Below are 22,245 nucleotides of genomic sequence, written 5' to 3' on the forward strand. Positions count from 1 at the left end.
CTAACAACCATTTTCTGAAGTGTTCCTGAGCTCATGTATTAATCTCCTTTATCCAATCATGTGTTCACAAAGTGTTGAACCTCGCTCCATCCTCGCTGTGAACGACTGAGCCTTTCCAGGATGCTCCTTTCAGACCCAATCATGATACTATCACCTGTTACCAATCAACCTGTTTACCTGTGGAATGATCCAAACAGGTGTTTATGGAACTTCTTTTGTTGCCCCTGTCCTAACTCCAAAATAATATCTGCCTTTACAGAATTATTGTTAGAGTTTTGTAATCAATATGCAGTAATTCAGTTGAAAGTGAAGCTTGATTTGGAAAAATCTGAATTTATGGGTGTTTACAGTTTCCAATTAATATTCATTGGACTGAAATGTGTAGAAAGCAGCAGCTTCCAGGAAGGCAGGGAAACACAATAAAAACAAAATACAAATTTGTCTTTATGACGTTTTTTTCAATTGCCAAAATAAGTCAGTCAAATCTCCAAAAGCATCAGTGACTAACGTCCTTTTAACATCAGCAGCCTAAAACAAATGAGTCTGCTTTTCTCTGTCTTTGTTGTGCTTTGTGAAAATATAGCTGAACTATATTCTCCAGCTGAGAGGGGGGTAAATCTGAGCTGAAGCTGAATGCAGCTATAAAACTCTGAGTGTCCTTCCCTGTTTTCAGAGTTTATATTGTCTTCTATGTGGTTACTATTCATACCGTTGTGACCCGTTGGTGAGTAGTTGTGAATCTGATGAACGACCTAAGATGTGTTGAACACAGTGTTGAAGTTTTCCTACCAGCTGCTCATACTGAATACACATGCCTTGTTGACTGACGACATCTGTTCAAATTCTGAACCACAGGTGAAGGCATCAAGTGGCCCTATCTATGAAGCACACACAGCTAATCAGTGGACTGTTTTTGAGTGTGTCTGTCACCTGTGTGTTTCCCACTCATTTGTACTGCATGTACAATCGGCTTCTGACTGGAGTATATAAGGCAGTGCAGAGGTAGCTCGCTACCTTCTTGTCTGGCCTTAAGGTGAGTACACAGCATGATCCCGATCATATCTTTGTATCACTTCTCGTTGCTCATGTGACTGTATGTCCAACAGATGGCACAGATGTGGAGTTTAGGTCTGCTCTGCTTCCTCATTGGCACATCATATGGTGAGCTGACGTTGATTTTTGGATTCAGTTTGATTCAGACGTTACGGCGGTATGTTTTGTTTGTTTCTGATTTGAAGTTGCTAGTGATTTTCTCATGTGAAACCTCTTACCTTACATGATTCCTTTTTTGTTTCCCCTTGAATAGCTTTAACTTTGTCAAAATCCTCTTATTCCACCCTGTCTGACCACATTATAGACTGTGTATCAGCTTGTTCCAGCTCTTCATTGAAGCTATATGATATTAACGCTAAGTGGAATCAAATACAAATATTCAAAATGTCTCATGCTGAAATGTTAGGTATCTGGAAAGCTGAGGTCTCCACCATGATTTAAAATAAAGTTCTGTGCATTTGGCTGCACTGCATGAGTTTGTAGTGGCTACCCCACCAGCAGGCCACCTGTTGATAAATGTGACCATGTTCCTGAAAAATGAATCAGATAAATAAATTACATAAATTACATTTTGAATTTGATTTTTTATTGCTTGCATATAATTTCTCTTCAAAATGTAATTTATGTGCTTGCAAAATCTATTTTTCTGTGCTCCAAATCTGCCATTGCTTGCTCAGGAATAAAGGCAAAATTTTGTTCTTGGTTCTGTTCTGGTGGAGGCAAAGCTTTCAGGTGCTATTACCCTCTCTGTTTAAGCACTTGTTTGGAAACTGATTCAAATCTTAACCTTTAACATGCATCTGTGCTCTCCATGTCCACAGCGGCCGAGGTCTGTTTTGATGAGCTGGGCTGCTTTGATGACCTGCCTCCCTGGGGGGGCACTTCTCAGAGGCCAGCCTCCGTCCTGCCCTGGCACTACGAGGAGATCGGCACCCGCTTCCTCCTCTTCACCCAGAAGAACCGCTACTACCAGGTAGGAGAAAATTTGGTTTTCTTTCATTGCTTGGTAACAGTTCATCTTCATTACCGCACACTTGGCAACCTGCTGCAGCAGTCTCACTCACCATTGACTCACTCACCATCATGTGCAGAGATCCAAACCAACCTCTCGAACAGCCAAATGTCACTTCCACAGTTAAAAGATGGTCTGTGTGGAAAGTACGTTGTGATGTTCATGGTAAGTGTAGCACCTATAAGCAACATATTAATGGTTAACTACATGATGAGAATTGAGATGGACCAGTAGGTTCGTCTACAGGAGCATGTTCAATATTTGAATGAGACTCAGAGACAAAGATTTAAATGCAAAAATATATCCCAGATTTAAAAATAAACACATTACATGCAATAATGCACATGCTTTATATTTTTTTGTGAACATGCTCTTTAACATGGCATGCTATAATTCTAAACTTTAAACTTTTCTAAGCTTTCACTTACAAATAAACCATAATGAAATTAATTGTTTACAGGTTGGATGTATTTTGCTTCTTGAAGTAACAGCAAGTGAAAACCTACGGAAAATCTAGACACTTCCTAGGCTTCCTGAAATAGTGTTAGCAATCGGAAGCTAGTCAGTTTGACAGCAGCTATCGAGCTGAATAGCTACTTCGGTAGCACTCCAGTCATCTACAGTAAACACCGTTTCAGTTATTATCTCTTGGTTGTCTGCTATTTTTTTTGTTTCGCAGCGTGTACACACTTTCTCCTGACGAGACCAGAGCAGGTTGGTGGGATTAGCTTCTATCAACAGGTGGCTAATTGGATGAACAAACATATCACCCTATTCTGACATTTTGCATTGCCAGTTATTATTTATGGAATTAAATTGTTAAAGCAATAGTAATTTGATTGTACTTTTCTCCATTTATATATTTACTATCTGGATTACCGAAGGGCACTGACAGTCTCATTCACTATTTAATGGACTATATCAAATTCTGTGTGGAGAAGGCTGAACCTGCATTGTTTTTACAAGAGCAAACCCTGACTTACTCCTGCATGAAGGCCTTTCTCAAGGAAAAAAGGGGGTCTTTGGGTCAAGAAACAAAGAGGAACTGAAGAATGTGCAGAGGGAGCTAAGGAGGAGAATCAGGGAAAAACAGCTGCAAGAGGAAGATGGAGAAACAGTTGGAGTAGAACATCAGTAGAGTCTGAAGGGGCCTTAAAGCCAAGGAGACCATCTCTCAGCCTGTGGGAGATCAAAAGTGGGTGAATGAGCTGATCTTTTTCTTCAATAGATTTGATTTGTCTAGGCCTTCCTGCTACAACCCCAATATACTCTGCCACACTTACACCCATACGCCCTTCCAACAACATTCAACTGACAGCCATCCTGTATATCCACTGCATTTCCCATCCAATGCCCTAAACCAATGTGTGGTGTTCACCACTTCACAGCATGCATCATGGGGATCAATGCAGGGAAAACCGAAGAGCTGATAGTGGATTTTTACAGGTGTAAACTCTCACATCCTACACCAGTGAGCAGTGTGAGCACCAATGCACTATACACAATACACTATACATGACCTGAGCAGACTGTATCTGTTGAGGAGGCTCAAGTCTTTTGGAGTGCAGGGGGCGCTCCTGAGGACCCGTGTTGACACTGTGGTGGCAGTGACAGGCTGCGTCACCCACATTGTGTGAAGGAGAGGTACTGCAGGCCCTTCCTTCCTGCTGCTGTCAGACTCTACAATCAACACTGCTGCCAGGGACCACACACACGGACACGACAAATTAAGTCATGTGCCATATCAGTGTATACTAAACTGGGCATTATTAATATTTCCCATGTGCAGTAACGTGAATTCAACTGCTGTCTATTTTACTTATATTGTTTGTTTATTTACCATGTCTTGCTTCTTACTATGGCACTATCCCCGTCGCTGCTCTAATAGACAAAATTCATCTCCATTACTTAAACTGAAATTGCTTGAAGAAAGGATTTCTTTGCGGCCAATGTGAGCAAAGGGAACAATTATAGCAAACATGAATGCTTTTAATGTAAATCTGGGCATGCACGTATTATAAATAACAGACTCTAAAATATTAGTCTGTTATCTAGGCACTAAATCGCTTCTCTATTAAAACTGTTAGGAGCTCAAGACTGATCAAGCCATCCAGGCATCAAACTACAGTGGGTTGAAAAAGACTCGATTCATCATTCCTGGTTACTTGGAAAAAGGCGATGAGGACTGGCCACAGGATATGTGCAAGGTAAGAAAGCACGCATTGAAAAACTCCCTCATGGAGTAAGAACAGACAATGACAATTTGATCAAGACGCTCCACAGAAATTAAGCTGTGGGTATGTTACTGAAAATATTTTATTTTGAACTAAGCTGTTGCCTTCAGGGTCATATTTACCAAAAGGAACCCTGTGCCAAAAATGAATGCATCTATTCAACCCTCATCTGATTCATTTGTGGTTATCTGTTGTTGCACAATTTTCTTTTAGGAATAAGTACTGCGTAAGCACAAGAAGTTCTTGACAAGAAGGGTTTTAAGGTGGCATTAGTTACATTCAGTGCACCATATGTGACTTAGACCATTACGTCTAAGTCACTACATAGTCCTGCTATTATTTCACAATAAAAGGCTGGGAAATTAATGGATTCTGTACACTGAAATGCTACAAGGCTATTAATTTGAAATGGATAAAGGAAGTGTTTAATTCCTATTACAGCATAATGCTGCAACAAACATTTTACAGGGAAAATGGGAGCAGATCAGAAACAAAGGGGGCGTCATACTAAAATATGAGCTGATACTTATCAAGCAGAGAGAATTAGAAATAAAAGCATGTTTCTAATATAAGCTTGCTTAGAATAAAACCTGGCACACGCTGCAGTAGAGTTAAATAAAGGCTACAGCCACTATTTGAGAATTTATGGTGTTTACACTTTCCCCTCATGACTTTGTTTGACTTCTACCAGTTTGCCATTTGTATAACAAAACTTGTGCTTTTCCCCATTGAGAAATATCTCTATGATTGGATGTATTTTGACATTTGAAATTACTGAGAAATTAGTTCGTGATTTTGTGTCTTCAAAACTAGATTTCTATATAATGAAGCCTGTGAGGACATATCTGAATGGTTGTGTAAATATAGCAGCTTCAGATTTGCCTGGTAGGCCAGTGTTTATTGAGTCAAAGTATTTCCTGTCTTTCTTCAAAATTTTGAAATAGTTCACCTGTCAATGTTAGATCATTCAAATCAATGTAAAATACTTCTCAAGACTCACTTACATTTCTGTGATTTTATCAATTCACAATTTTGCTCTTTTGTTTATGTATTTGCTCTGTTAGTGAGGCATCTTGTAGCTTTTGCCGTATGATTAAATCTTTATGAATTTACTTACTACGAGTTAGTAAGAAAACATGTTTCTGTAATTTGGGTGAACTGATCCTTTAATCCTGTTGCAAAACTTGTTGCTGGGTCTAGGTTATGCTGAAGTGGGAGAATGTGAACTGCATTGCTGTGGAGTGGAAGAAAGGTGTGAAGACTAAATATGCCCAGGCTGCTAATAACGCCAGGGTGGTGGCTGCCCAGGTGGCATCCATGATCACGTTCCTCATGGTAAGTATGGCAATTAACGGTTAACTGGTGTCATGTAGGCATAGCTCACAACTATAAGAACAGTTATGCTCTCTCTCATCGAGTTTTCTTTCTATAAGGAAGGGACATTTTGCAAAGTACTTTGTATAGCTGATTCCATGTACATCGATAGTTATGTTTTATGACTTTTGATAGAGCTCGACTAGCAGTTCCCCCTGCTTCTATTTTTCCTACACCTCTGCATTGGACACAGAAAGATAAAACTAATATCTATATTCTCATCAATTTCCTAGTAAGACAGGATACAAACATATTTCCCTAACAATTGATTAGGTTTCTGTAAAAGAATATTACAGAGGGTTAGTATTGTATTTCCGTAAAGCTGGGGTACTCTAAGAGACAGATTTTTCAAAAGGGAGATGCTGTTTGTAACCAGGTGTCCATAGCCAACTCCACCATGACAAAGCAAAAACAAGCTTATGGAGTTTTCAGAAATAAAAGACTGAAATATCCCATTTATATTTTGTATGCAGACCCATCTCTTAGTACTTGGTTAAAGTACCTTTGGCAGCAATGACAGCCTTGAGGAGGGATCTCTGAGGAGCCTTGTTTAAGGGTCCTCAAAAGCAGCCTTCAGAGGAGTATTTACACGTAAACATGCACCCTTATCAGATATCAGTTCTAGATTGGACACTGCATCTAAATGGACTGCTCTAATAAATCACAATTTCACTAAAGTTTCATACTGACAGATAACTGACAGATTAAACTCTCCCAATTTCTATATTTAATTTGTTTGATCATTCACCACCTCATTTCAAATCTATGTCAGTTGTAAAACAAAAGGACCGATAACAACTTCCATTTATTAGAAATATTTCATTTCATGTTATTTCACTAAACCTGTATTATGCATACAGTTAAGGTCAGAGAGAGAGTCTGTCTGTCAGCAAGAAACACTTTTTATATCATTTTTGCATAATTTCCATTCAGTCACATGCAAGGCTGATAATTCCTGAGCGTTGGGTGTTAAGGTTTGGGTAATTACTTGGTACCCAAAAGTAGAACTCATGAATATAATGTGTGTTGTATGTATGATAGTGTACTCAATTTGAATGTAACATGCATGTTGCACGATGCAGGACGAGTACAGGCAGAAGGCTGATAAGTTCCATATTATTGGACACAGCCTTGGAGCTCATGCTGCTGGAGAAGCTGGAAGCAGGATCCCTGGTCTCGCACGTATCACAGGTAAACCTAATGCAGTACTAATTTCTCAATAATCACTCGCGTAGGAATAAGAAACTGCACATTTTTTGGATGACTGCTGTTTATTGAAAATAATCTTCAAAATATGTGCTTTTTCTGAAAGTATAATCTATTATTTAGATATGGTAGGTAGGTTTTTTGAATTTCAAAAACACAATATTTTGTATTACTGCATTTTGTGAAACTATTTGAACAATATTGTTACATTCACTTTATTGCCAGCTTGACACTGACACACATCAATCTATAGTAAAAATAAACATTTACTCACTCTCCCAATACCTAGTCCATTGTTGTTTATATTTAGATACACATTGTAAGTAGGACCCCGACAGATCAGAGCAAGGTAGTTTATATCAAGATGATGAGGTGCAGGGCACCTTCCTTCAAGTGTTCAGTATGTCGTACCCCCAAGTTGAATTAGTTCTGTGCCTTCATCGTACCGCTGGGAAAGCGAGCCAATCCGGCTTTTAGCCAGGAGTGGTCGTTTAGATTTGACAGCCTTCATTTCATCAGGAAATGAATCCAGTTAGGCCTGTGCCAGAAGCCGCCCCATGAAGGGACATAGCAGTGGCATGGGCAAACTCCCTACAAGTGTGGAACTGACTTGGGTCAGGCAGTTGCAAATTAGGAGCCATAGTCACAGTTCCTATGAAGGTGGACTTGCTAAGTATGCTGCCCTCAGGCTCGGTGTCTTTGGTAGGCATGACTGGCCATCTGTACGGTGATACAGGAAGTCTGGGCCATGAGTTCATTGGTGGGGCTGTGTCAGCTCTTTCAGGGTCAGGCCCCTGGTGATGTCTGTCCTTGTTGAATACACAGCTTTTCACCTTTCTCAGGATCTCTGCTTCTCTGGTTCCGATGAAGACCTTATATCTGCACACAGTGGTGACCAGAGGAAAACTTGCTCAGTGGGAACAGTAAAATCAGTCTCCAGGACACTGGTCAGCTCGGCACCAGTGACAGCTGAGCTCAATTCCAGGTGAGACATTGGCAAGTGTTTTTTTTGTGCCACTGGAGACCTGGCAAGCATGAAGGAGATGTGAATGTAGCCTTGGTCATCTGTGGTATGCAGGTAAGCTACTGAGCCGTAAGCTCTTTCTGACGCATTACTGAAGATGTGGATCTCTCTGGTGGAGGCAAGTTAGTCAGCACAGGCTGGAGCATAGGGTCGAGGAAGCTCCAGGTAACAAGAGAGTGGAGTTCCTCTTGCCAGGTGAGTCACCAGTTCTGCAAGAACTGTGGCTGTAGTGGGTCATCCCAGCCAATGTCTTGTTTCCACAAGTCCTAAATGAGAACCTTGGCCCTGGTGGCGAATGTATGCTATAGCCTTGGGTCATACTGACTTGCCAGGGTATTAAACAGGGTCCTCATGGTGAGATCTGGGGGTTCCAATGGCCAATGCCTGTACCTGAGTGTGTCAGTGAGACAGTTCCACCATAGGTGTAAGAATGGCTCCTGAAGTACGCTGCTGCCCTTAGTCAGCCACCGGTCGCTGCTTGCTTCTCTATGACTGGGGGAAAATTGCTTGCCCATTGCCTTATCTCAAACCCACCACCAGTATGTAGTTTCCGTTGGCCATCAAGGTCTTTTTCATCCTTGACTACACAGGTGCTTTGTAGGCTGTTGTCCACATAGAATGACTGGTGTACCATGTCCTTCAGGATGGCCAGGTCACCCCTGTTATCCTGAATGTGACACTGAAGCACATCAATGGCACAACAGGGTTTACAGGTTGTTCTAAAGGGCAATACCTGCAATTTACAGACACTCAGCTCTTGCTCTCTCCTCATATCTCTCCAAATAAAACGCAACACAACTGACTCTGCTTTCTTGGGTTCCTGCTTCATTCAGATCCACCATCCATTACAGCATAAGACTGAGGTGGCGATTGTGCAAGAGGACTTTGATGACCTTCAACATGACCTTTGGAGAGTGGTTGGGACAGTCTAGATCACATATGTCAAACTGATTCCATAAAGGGCCGTGTGGCTGCACGTTTTAGTTCCAACAAGGATGAGCACACCAGGCCAACCAATCAACATCAAGGGATCACTTAGTTATCAGCTGAAGACTGAGATCAGCTGATTAATTGATTCCAGCCTGGTGTGCTCCTCCTTGGTTGGAATGAAAACCTGCAGCCATACAGCCCTTTATGGAATCAGTTTGACATGCCTAGTCTAGATAGATAGATGGTGAGATGTGTTTCTTTTCAAACCTTGCAAGGCCGCTTAAGTGTGCAGCTGTCCTCAGCATGGCTCCCTCCACATCTCCAGCATCTTTATGCCTCTTTAATCCACTTGACAATCTGGCCGTTGGTCAACCTCCAACTCTCCACAGGAATTGAGGTAGTGCTCGTTATTATTGCAGTATGGACAGTAGGGCTTAGGTTTAACTGTGTGTTTGGCACAAGCCAGCTCTGGTGGATTTAGTGTCTGTCCTTTCATGAGGAGTACTGCGCTGGTCTTTCTTTAGGATAAGTGGTGCATAGGTCCCTCCTGACCGGGTTGGAAACTTCATCCTGGTATAGGGAAGCAGCTCGGCTGAAAATACGCTTATCTTGTGACTTAATCTGCAACAGGGAGCATATAGGTTTTGTCTGTACCAGTCTGCAGAATATGGTGACTAAGGCAGTATTCAACAATCCCATCATGATAAGCAAGAGGCATTTTACTCAGGAGCCTGTCCATGTGGGAGCCACAGAAAAGCTCCTAACTATTTGGGCATTCAAGGGCCCTTCGCATCCCTACCAAGGACTTGACTGACAGACCAAAGGTATCGAAGGCATTTCAAAAGAAAAAGGATTCCATATCAGCAAGAGCGACTTCAACATCTTCACGGTTAAAACCATATCTTTAAGCTACAACATATCTTTCAATAATACTTAACAGGCTCTAGAGGTACAGTACTAACATTATCCTCATGAACACGCAAACAGGAAACTAGTGAGAAAAGAAAAATAGTCCATTTGCCTCTGAGCAGTCATCAAACAGCAGTGCCATTGGTACCTGTAGGGATTGTGGACAGGATTTCCAACATGCTGAGACAGCTGATTGTCTACATTGGAATCTGTCCTTGTACATGTTTGGTCATGAAGATATTTGGGGTTAGGCTTACAGCAATAAGTTCAGATAGACTATAGGGCCTTCCACTGATCCTTCTGTGTTCTCACACTTTTCTTTCTCTGCTTAGGGCTGGACCCAACTGAACCCTACTTCCAGAACACTGATGTCTCTGTCCGGCTAGACACCAGCGACGCCACCTTTGTGGATGTCATTCACACCGATGAACTTCCTTTCAACTCCAAACTTGGTACATATCACTGTCTGTCCCAATGAAAGAGATCAAGTGGGATGTAGTTACTCAATGTCTTCATGGTACTTTCCAAAACTCTAGTAGTATACTGCACTTGTAAGTTGTGAGACTTTTAGAATGTGAGAATAACTGTAAGAAACAGAAAATGTAAGAATAATATTCAATAATTTCAGCCAATTTCAATTAACCATCTGTATGCCATTTTTTTAGTGTTGCCTAATAGAGTTGGAAATAAGGAAACTGAGGCTTGATCATTCTCATCAGATTTTGGTCAGATCTGAAAAAATCGTAATAATAAAAAAAGATTTCTGTCTCCATCCTCTCAGGTCTGGGCGTGTCACAATCAGTGGGCCACATTGACTTCTACCCCAACGGAGGAGAGCTGATGCCTGGCTGCTCGGCAAACAAAGGCAAACCCACTGACCTGGATGCCATCTGGGAGGGTAAGACACACAAACACATTTTAATGGACCAAGTGGAAATGCAATAATCACAATGATGATTTGGTATATTTTTTCTGCTATCCAATCAAAGACTGCAGTACTTCACACTCAGTGAAGTTGGCTATTTGATTTTCCTTTTTCTTTCATGATTGTAACTATGTATTAATGCTAGTTCAAATGCAAAACAACACAAAAAACAATCACAAGGCACACATGGCAGTCTGCTTTGCATACAGTTATTGTAGATTAACAAACCTCTCTTTTCTGCACTGTAACTCGGACAGACCTATCCAGGTGTACCATCTTGAGTTTACTCAGCACAAAAGTCACGCAAATGACCATACACTAATAGTACAATAACCCTAATCCAGAGTGAAAAAATACTATTTCCGTAAGGTAAGAATACAACAAGACTAGGCTGAAACCTAATATAGGGCTGGACTGTGTATGGTCAGCAGTAGTGTCTATAATGTGAACTGCAGGGCAATTTGGTCTCAAGGTGTACTGAAGTAGCATATGACAAATGCCATTGTTAAAATCAGTTTGATTAAAAAATGGCATAAATGCAGTTGCAAGAACAATACTTTCACTCAAGATGTTTTATTTAAAAGTAAACCTTTTTTCTAATTTTAAATATAATTATTCAAATTTTCTATTACCTCGCCGTGTTCTTTCAGTGGTCTCTATCTGCACATATCTCTCATGTTTCTATGTCTCACTCCGTATTGAGTGTATTGTTTGAGTGATTGTTATTTCGGGAGCTTTAACTGCGCGCTCTCCCTCTCGCCTCTCTGTGCATGAAGAGCTGCTTTGTCTACAACTCTGCTCTATGCTGGACTGTTACACTGCAGAACCATCATCTCTCCTTCTCACAGCAGTAGATTTTATGCCATTTACCTATTTCATTCCCTCATGGTGAATATCAGATATTGTACTGTCTCTCTGTCTCTGTGCCATCTCTGTGCATATAATGTACTCTAATGTGCCACTGTGCTGTGGCAAGGTTTGGACTGGATCCTGAGTTCTCATGAAGTGGGTTGTAACTCATGGAATCTCGAGTTACAGTATATAACACTAACGCCAACTGATTTTGAAAACACAATGGCCAATGGGGAAACTCCAACACTTGACCAACCACTGCTGAAGTTAATCTTTCACTCATTCAGTTCACTTTCATGTTTGTAGGGCTGGTCCCAACCTTGCTGCATCCCAGCCTAAAATAACTGTAGTGGCTCTTCATGATTAAAATGATTAATAATGAAAAACTAAGAGCCCATATATTCACAATTAGGAATTGTACATTCACATCTTTTGTATAAATTAGATGAAAGTACACTTGGCTACCACATTTCTTCAAATAGTGGCCAGGGCCTTTATTTACCTCAAATGCAGAGGATACTGGGCCTTTATAAGAAGCAGGCTTATATTAGAGACACACTTTTATATCATATTCCCAGTTTGATAAATAGGCTACATTTGGTCATATTTTAGTAAAAAGCCTCCTTGTTTTCTGATCACTTCCATTTTGACCTGTTCAATTTCTCTTACTGCAGTATCCTTTTAATACAAACCCAACACTTCTTGTGTCCATTTCAAATCAAAATTATAGGGTTTCAGTTAACAGAATCACTTCATTTCTTAACTTTGCTATTATTGTGAAATGTTGGCAGGAATGTATCCAAAGATTTAATGGCTTGCACTAATTCATCATAGTACTTCAAATGTAGCTATTGCTATCTTGTGGCACTTGCACATTACAACAACATACTGTTTGAGAGACATTAAGTGAAATACTGAATACTACACAGTGCACGTATAAGGGAGTTGTTTGGCAAATATAGCCAATGGATGAAAGCCTGGCTAATAAATAATAAGTTATCTGAGTTTTGGGCAGTACAAAGTTAAGGATATCTACTGGAAAAAGTAATGCCAGTTTTATGTTAATTTTTCCTCCTTCATCATCTGTCTGAAGTTTGAGTGAAAGCTATAGAGGTGAGTGGCTCAAGCCACTATTGTTATCCTGCACATTTTTTCTTCCCATTTTTCATATTCCGCCGGAATTTCAGCGCGTAACTAGTCCCGCAGCTTTGAGAAAACCCTCGCAAACTATATATCAAAACGTGCGTCTCGATTGGGAATGTGTGCTACGACTTTTATAGCTCTTTCATCAATAATTCGCAAAGTTATACGCAAAAAACTGCAAAGAATTTCCCGTAAGAAATGAATGGGAAATTTCCTCAAATTTCATCCTTTTTCAATTGTCCGCTGCTTCACCATACTTTCTCCTAGAGACTTCATTCAAACTTTAAAACGTAGATAATTTTGACCACCTATGACCATCTGAAGACCATAAAGTTTCTCAAAAAATGCTCGGAATTCTCCCCCTAGAGTGGATGACATCATCAGTTAGAGTGAAAGAACCAGTGAGAAATCGCCTGAAATGTTTTTCTAAAATTGCCGTAAAATCCAAGCGGTGAATAGGAGACACATAATTTTTGGATCTTTTTGTAGACAAACCTTTCTTCTCTCATCAAAGTTCAATTTTAAAGGGTTAGCCCCCACCAAATTTAAATAAAGAGGGATCTTGCACCAGCTGCCCTGCTCTGCTGCTCCATTTAAGCCAATACAATCTCCTGTTTTCTGAATAGCAGCCTGCGGAGTGTGTCTTTTTAAATCGACCATTTAGTCATTTTTCTAAAGAATATCTGGACATAAAACTCAATCTGGCCCAGACTTGTTCGCATCTCACAGTGTAATCGTTTTTTTTGATAGCAGCTACGGTTTTGTCACAATCACAAGTTGTTCGGAAGAAACCGACAGCGAGAAAGTGCCGTTCAGGAAAAGATAAAAAGTGGAAGAGGTAGAGAGGTTATTATCAGCAGGTGGGGCAGAAGTTACGCACACACATTCAGACACACATACACCAGACACATCTCCATGTAGGAACTGGTTGGGCTACTTGTTCAAAATACTTGGGACAATTTGATAAATGTGTAGTTCAAGCAGACAGACACACACAAACAGATGAAGACACACACATACGCAGTCACACACAACGACAGATACATACACACAGACAGACTCATATACATAGACAGACACAACGCCGTTAGCTCTATTAGCACTGTTAGCTCTGCTAGCCCTATTAGAAATGTTTGTACCGTTAGCTCTGTTAGCACCATTAGCTCTGATAGCATTAGCACTGTTAGCTCTATTAGCGCCGTTAGCTGTTAGCTCCGTTAGTCTTAGCTCTGTTAGCTCCGGTAGCATGAGCGCCGTTAGCTCTGTTAGTAAAAGGAAACTTTGGATGATAATAGAGATGGTTCATTTCCATTAAATTCATTCATGTTTATTGATTCAGTTAATAAGACCAGCAGCCCCCTCGTGCCACTGTCAAAGTTTCGGCGGCGTCGGAATTGTCTAGTTTCATTTTTATTGTTCATGTTTTTCTACATATATATACATACAGTATATCATATATATACTGTATATATATATATATATATATATATATATATATATATATATATATACATATATATGCTGTATATATATATATATACATATATATGCTGTATATATATATATATTCATATATATGCAGTTCAGCTTTTTGGAATGCACTTACTGTGAAGCCATTTTTCATTTGAGGATGAGCAGTTTTAATTTTATTTTTGTTGTTCACACAATATGCTGTATATTGTATGTTACAGTTGAGAAAAAAAATATTGTTAATTCATTTGACACCTCAACATCGAGAGAGAGAGAGAGAGAGAGAGAGAGCTAATGAAGAGGTTTGGAGTGGAAGTGAAAATCCTCCATCAGCTTACATTAGATGGATATTAATTGATGAGATATATATCAACAATATAAACATATATTTTATAAAACAGCTCCATTTCCTCACAGTCCAGATGTGATCTATAGGCTGTTATATCATAGAGTTGTGCTAAACCCTCTGTTAAACACCTGGATGACATCACAGGATCTTACAGGATCAAATATCATTTTTATCTGATCAATGTTAATAATGAGAGAGATCAGGCAAGAGAGAGAGAGATAGACAGAGAATCTAAATCTCAAATTTGTCCACTGTACTTATTTTAATTCAGTGAACTGCACAAACAAGTGTATTATTCCCAAGAACTGCAGTCATATATAATATTATTACATTATCAGCACCAGTTATTACATTTTCAAAGGGTTTTTAAATACTAGGCCAATAACGTAATAATCAGCCAATAATGTAACAACGTATTACATTATTGGCAAAAAGTTATTACATTATTGGTTCAAAGGTTTTATTACATTATTGGCAAGTTATTACATTATTGGTTTTATTACATTTAAAATGGCCAATTATTAAGTTATTGGTAGTTATTACATTATTGGCCATTATTACGTTTTGCTTCCATTTTGATACAGCAATGTATTTGTTTTTGTTTTTTCTCAGCCTCATAATAACAAAAATGGGCCAAAATAGCAGCTTGTTTCTTTCTCCCAAGCCTTGTTGTTATTGTTGTTATCTGTAACTTGCTTTCTGCAAAAATACTTGATGTAAGTTACTCCTGGCTAGTAAGCTAGTCTTGACTGTACTCGTTGAGTGCTGCTGGCAAAAAGAACTGCTGCATTAATAAAATGTTGTGCCATAAAAAAAGGTTGATGAACATACTTAGCCAAAGTTTTACAAACAAATGTACTGCTACAGAAATTACACACAAACGTAATATGGTTACAGTAATGTATTACTTTTTAACACATTGCCCCTAAAACTTACACTGTCTAACAGTATGGTTGTACATATCACTTTGGAATGTTTATCACTGGATGTTTTTCATGAAAGCTACATTTTACAAGATATGCACATTCTGAAAACAGCCAAAATACCCAGAAAATGGTTAACACATGTCAGTGCTGTTGTATTAGCTATTTCTCAATATCCCTCATGCTCACAGGGGTACCCAAAATGCGCTAGTGCCCTCTTGTGGTGTTAATCACAATTTGATTATTTTCCACCCTTCCAAGGATGAATGATTCCACTGTCACTAGACATTTGACAACTCAGGAAATCAGATACTTGTCAATGATGAGTGTCAGCATACTAATTGGAAATCCTTACTTGGTGTGCGATGTACCGTCCAATGGTAATAATGCTTAAAAATGAAAACAAACATTAGGAACAATACAACAATCATTCATCTATTTTCTGATTGGTCTCATTCACTTAATACAAGGTTGTTGAGATCCATGGTTTCTCCTTTGAGAAAAGTAGCTAAAATGTATCCATAAACTTACTAGCACATGATGTGACCTTTAATATTCTACTTTGATATGCTCTTCACACTACACATCCAGTGTTCTGAAGTCTACAGTATAGGCTTCATCACAGGCATGCTTTCCATACATAACACACTGACTCACACATCCTTTTTTCTCAACCATGCAACTTACAATCCAGAGCCTCTGCGGAATATTGGAGCTGCCCCAACGGAAAAATCGTAAAGAAACCCAGGCAGAGTTATTCCTGCTGGACCAATCTGAGCAAATATTTTCTAATATGGATGACGACGGCCTTCTGTTGAAATGTGCCGCTGAGTATCAAGGCTCAAGTGGCAGCATTGGTGCCATGCCTTGGTCTCAAGGGGGTTGGGGCAGTGGGGGGCAGGGGGGATTGGGAGTTGGCACAGCTGAATCTGCCACTTTTGATCGTATAGATAAGATAGGGAGAGTGGGAGCCAGGGCTGCATAGCTGGAGGTCTTTGAGTGCCTGGTGTTTGCCCAGTGCTAGAAGAGAAAACAGCAGAAGCCATGACCTCTTTCTATGTTTGTCTCTCCCTAACACTGTCTCTGTCTCACATTCTTACTCTGACACTAAGATTCTGCTTACTATTGTTTTCCAACTGCTTTCAGTTGACCACTACTCTGTCTTCTAAACTGTTACATTTTTCCCATGCTAAGCAATGTATAATGACCCTGATCAGAGGGTCATGATTTCATACTTTGCTGTTTGAAATTCAAGTCTCAAATCTGCAGTCATGTCTCTTCACATCTTTCTCCTTACCTTACCCTCTTTAACACTGTCTCTCTTGCTTCTTCTCCTCTGTCATCATCTGTTCCAATCTTTTCCAGGTAACAAGAAGTTTGATGCCTGTAACCATGTCAGAGCACACCAGTACTACAGCGAGAGCATAGTGAAACCACAAGGCTTTGTAGGATTCCCCTGCTCTGACAAGACCAGTTTTGCTGCTGTAAGTCTTTGGTTCAACTTAGACTTCCTCTAGTCCACTAGAAGTACCATTATTGCCTGACCACATGGTTATTTTTTTTTACAGAAATGAGACATTAGTAACCTATATTGCACATTTTAACTCAACTTAAAATTCTTCATTGCTTGGTGGACATTAAAAATCTTTTAAAATATCTGAGTAAGTTGACCTGGACATGTATCCATGACAGGATCAGGTAGAAGAAATATAGCTTCAATGATCCCTTTCCTACGTCCTGTAGCCTAAATAACCGCTCTCCTAAATAACGAGAAGGTAGATACTGTCACTAAAGATAAGTCAGTGTTGAATGTTCAATTTAGCAAAGCACCAGTACCTCAATTTGTACAATATTTGAGCGATGGACCTCATGGCATGTGTCTTCAAAGGCAAGAAAAAGTGGGTAGGAGAGACAAAAAGACCTATTTTTACTGTTCACATCAAGTCTTAGTACCTGTCAGACCAGTAATTGGCACGATGAAATTTATTCTTGAGCCCTACATGCAGGGCTTGTTGCTAGCACTAGCCAGTCATGACACCACGCCACTTCACACTCCAACAGAGCTTCTGGTGGTAGGGGCCACAGATGAAGAATATGGAAGGCATCTTATGTCCTCAATTTAAAAAGTGACTCAGGGCTATCAGATGGTCTCAGACAGGAGAAGGGCTCGAGAAGGAGAAGGGGCCCATATCTCCACAGTTCCAGCATGTGTATGGTTCGACCACCTGTTGCTGTATGACACTGATATGGCTGTGAACCATTTCTTTGGTTTTAGAAGTCAATTCAGCAAGATTGTTTTTTTTTTTTTGCGGCAGAGGGGGCGATGTAAATGGGCTTCCCTCATGTCTTCCATGGGGAGGGCTTGTATCTGCAGCTGTTGGTGTTAATGACAGTTTATCCCTGCTTTGGACACATGTCCCCGATCAAAGGAGGCCCGGGGAGCGCCGAGCATGACCTCATATGACTATGTCCCCGTTGAGAGATGACAGCACCTCCTTGTCGCTCACCTCGTAAACACTCCCTGGTGTTATTCCTGCAGCCATAGCCGACAGCCGCAAAGTCAGCCTGTTCCCACACAGTAACTTATTGCGAAACTATTCTATAAAGCCATTCTTCACCTTCATATTTATAAGGTGGCAATCTGCAACATTTCAAAGAAGTCTTTTAAAAAGTATTTCCCTGACCATCCATTGATAGGAGAAGATTCTTACGCTCATTCACAGGGTGAGCTCATTCTTCACACCTCACTGTGTCCTTGTGTTCACAGGGAAAGTGTTTCCCATGTGCAGACAACACATGCCCTCTGATGGGCCACTCTGCTGACAAGTTCACCGTGACTGATGGCATTTCAAAGATGAAGTACTTCCTCAACACAGGAAGTTCAAGTCCCTTTGGCTGTAAGTACGCTGCTCTTCCTGTCCTGGCAACAAAGTGTGACTTAACCATAGATTGTAAGAACTCGCTTTTCAGATTTCACTCTGAAGAACCGCTGAAACCTTTTCATAGCATTACTGTCCAGATACAAATCTGTATCTCCAGATTTGGTGATCTCCACAACTCTCCACCCCAGCTGACTTATAAAACCATTTTCAATTGAATTTGGGTGGACTTTACAATGCCTTGTCACCCATTAAAACAAAGTTAATTAAATAACATCCTGCAATATTAACATCTTGGCATAGTTCTTGGAAGTTTGAGTGTCATGTTTCCTTTGTCTACTCCTTTAGCTATATACAACATACATTATTCTTTTAGTTATAGGCTACATGTGAATGATGATGAATATTCTTAACAGCACACAGGGCATACAGCTGCGCCAAGCTACAGCGGGGAAAGCGTCAACCATTAGTCAGTCACTATCTGCATTGCTTAAAGCAAGCTAAACGTTCTCACAAGGTACTCAAGTGAGTTTTGAAAAGTGTTAAAGTTTGAAATACTTCCACTTTCATTACTGTTTGGTAATGCAGAGTAGGCAGGAGAAGGTACAGTGCAACGATGTGACTATTTCCTGGAAGCAACACATACCAGTTTGTTCTCATGCCAGCAAGAATAATATGAAGGTAGCAGATAGATTGGAAGACATTTTCTTCCTGTGGTCTATGAAAATAATGTACAGTATTAACCAAGGTGTTATGACACTAGGTGTCGGGGCTACGACAACATAATGTGACTGCTTGCTATTTCTTTTCATTTCTAGGTTACAGCTTCATGGTTAAAGTTACCCTGGATGGTCCCAGCTGGCCCAACCCAGGCTTTATGTATGTGGCACTGTCTGGAGACAAAGACAGCACTAAGGAGTACCGGCTTCATATGTAAGAACATTTTAACGTGTTCTGTGGAACACATCAGGTTTTAGTCTGTGTGTGTTTAGTCTGACTCGGGTAAACTCTGTTACAGTAATGGTGCTCAGATTGCACTGTCAAAACCATCCAAGTGTTGAGATGAAGTGGGTTTGAGTGTGCTCTGTTTCTCCAGGGGTTCAATGACGCCCGGACGGACCTACGAGTTGCTGATCGATGCTGAGGTGGACGTGGGTGATGTGACAGAGGTAAAGTTTCGGTGGAACAACCATATCTTAAACCCAATGAATCCCAAATATGGTGCATCCATGGTGGAGCTGCAGAGAGGAAAAGACAAGAAGATGTAAGTTTGCCTTTTCTGTAATCATGACTGTCAGGTGGCACTGCTCACACCCTAAAATGAGATGATACAAAGACTGAAAATCAAGCAACTTCACAGTAACATCTTGTTAAACATCTGCCATTTTCGTCAAGACAGTTGGTAGCTATTAGGAGACAATTTGGTGGTCCAGACAGTATCAGTGATGCTAAAAAATAATGGTGCTTTGCCATTAATAGTAAATACCAATTAAAAAAAAAAAACACTTGTAACACACTTGTCATGAACTCTTCACTGTTTTTGTTAACATATGTACATACATGCACTGAGCTGTGATGTCCTGTTAAAAATGAGTTGTACTTTATCGAATATCTGATTCAGCCAGTTTCTGCTACTCTGATGAAGTACATAGACATAAAAAAAATCCTAAGGTGTACTGAGGTTTTAAGAATCACTAGAGATGTCCTATAAAACTAAGATAACACACACACACAGACACACACACACACACACACACACACACACATATATATATATATATATATTACAAAAACTGGATACTGCCATAGGATATGAGGTTTTCTGATTAGAAACTGCTGTCATACATCTAACACTATTCCACTGTATATTTGTTGAAACTATTATATCTGCTTATTTTTTGGAAGATTTATTGGATGTTTTCATTATAATGTAGATGGTAGATGTAGATGTGATGAATGAATTAGTACAAAATGTATTCAATATATTTAGAAAATATATTTTTCTTTTCTTCTGACCTCATGAAAAAACAATATATAGTATGAAGTGGTAACTCTTTCCTTTACCACAATCTGGCCTTACAGATTTGATGAAGGTGATTAAATACAGAAATGGCCATGAGTCTTTGTTATCACACCAAATAAGGACGTTTTTTTATATGTCACTTTTTCTGTATTTTGTATGTTACACAGGCTGTGCAGGAACAATTATTCTGCCCCCCAACATGTGCGTAAACGGGAATGCAATGTAGTCCACTACAACACCACCTTTAACTATGACCTCAGTAATAAACATATAACTAAATTTCTGACAATGTGGGCCACTGAGGTTGAATTATTTTTGTTTGCTACAAAGTGATTCACAAACAAAGAAACAGAAAGTGTATTACCCTATAGCGTCATGATACAGATGTTTGGGGTCAATTACACCACAGAGAGCTTGATCTCCCTGTTAATTGAAATGTACATATTGTGGGTTTTAAGAAAGGTGGTATGGTGCAGAAACTACAGTTTTACAGCTGGGGGTCTCTGAACCTCCAAACAGAAGAAATGCATAATTATTTGTTTATTTAACATGCCATCAGTATAAAATCAAGTATTAAAGTCAAGGTGATAAAAAATGGTTATCTATGTTTTTGGGGGCTGTGAAAATGTAGACCTTTATAAGGACTGATGAGCTGTGGCAGTTTCCTGCACTGCTGTGCTACAGTGCATGACATGGACTAGTTTTGGTCACTAGAGGGCAGTATGGGACTGCCCCTAGTGCCCTCTAGTGGTTAGGTAAGGTGGGGTGGGGTGGGGTTGGGGTAAGATGGTATGGTAGAGTACATCCTCAAGATTTCTCTGTTTGGTATTTACCGATGCTCTGTGACCATTTTCTTTCACATCATTCATCATACATCTCTTTATAGAAATAACAACAGTGATAGGAGGTTTTGTTCATGCTAGAACAAAACTGGACATGACTCATAATGGAATTATTTATTATTTTTATGAATTATTTGTGTTAATACATTTTTGATTTGTCAGCCCACACTGACTTCAAGCAGTCAGTGGATACTAGGATTTATTCCTCAGTGCTAATATTATTGAGCGAGTTAGACACTGTTGTAAAATTGATACAAAATATTAATTCACATTCTCTTCAACAATGTCTCACTCAGTCTCTTTCAATTTGTATCTCCGTTTCTTTTTTCACAGCATCTTCTTCTGTGGAACAGAAAACGTGGTGGAGAATGCGATCCAGTCTGTGCTTCCATGCCAACCTTAACCAGCCACAATCCTCATGTCACTCAGTCTTTCAATAAAGATTTTGCATTCAAGCCTCTTCTGCTCTCTCTAATTTGATGCTTTGTGCTGTTGTGCAGGACTGAGTGTTATGTGTTGTTATATGAAGACATGTTATATGAGACAGGTGTGTAGGAGGACGAGTGGATCAAAAGTCGCAAAAAACTCCTGCACATTTTGTAATTTGCAATAATGCATTTTTTTGCTTTGCATGTTTTGGTGCTTTATCGGGCAAATGGTTTGTGACAATGAGACGACATCTTAAACAGGGAGCAGCTGTTAGTCTGCAACCAATCATATTCTGCGTGTGCAATTGGAAGGCATGAATACCAATCAACAGTTTACTATATGACTAATTTACTGTATGATTTACTATGAAAGTCTGTGATGAAGCCATGTAACTTACTATGTGTTTTCACTGAATCAGTGCATATCCATAATATTGATTCATTATATGGTTGTACTGATCGAAGATAAGAAAAAACAAGTAAATGTTGTAACAAGTTGAATCATTTTGTGACCCTGTGATAGTGTGTGTAAGTGAAACTACGCAACTGCATATCTACATCCAGGCTGTGAGTAGACTTGCCAGAAAGTGTGGAGATTTGCAGTCTCCTCTCCCTTTTTCCCCTTTGTGCTCCTGTGTTTTTCCTTCCTCTTCTCTCTTGTCTCTTGTC

General features: G+C 39.8%; 1 protein-coding gene across 1 annotated transcript; it reads left to right on the forward strand.

Moving 5' to 3' along the window:
• The first annotated feature begins 970 nt into the window (after positions 1–970).
• On the forward strand, positions 971–21,551 carry LOC121614227 (inactive pancreatic lipase-related protein 1-like). The gene is made up of 13 exons (XM_041948044.1): positions 971–1,033; positions 1,107–1,161; positions 1,875–2,026; positions 4,153–4,272; positions 5,500–5,634; positions 6,756–6,864; positions 10,075–10,194; positions 10,524–10,640; positions 16,770–16,888; positions 18,172–18,301; positions 19,102–19,216; positions 19,380–19,547; positions 21,482–21,551. The coding sequence occupies exons 2-13, from the start codon at positions 1,107–1,109 to the stop codon at positions 21,549–21,551; spliced, it is 1,410 nt and encodes a 469-aa protein (XP_041803978.1). The 5' UTR covers positions 971–1,033.
• Positions 21,552–22,245: the final 694 nt, after the last annotated feature.

Source organism: Chelmon rostratus, chromosome 11 (assembly GCF_017976325.1).
Source record: "Chelmon rostratus isolate fCheRos1 chromosome 11, fCheRos1.pri, whole genome shotgun sequence".
NCBI classification, from domain to species: domain Eukaryota; kingdom Metazoa; phylum Chordata; class Actinopteri; order Chaetodontiformes; family Chaetodontidae; genus Chelmon; species Chelmon rostratus.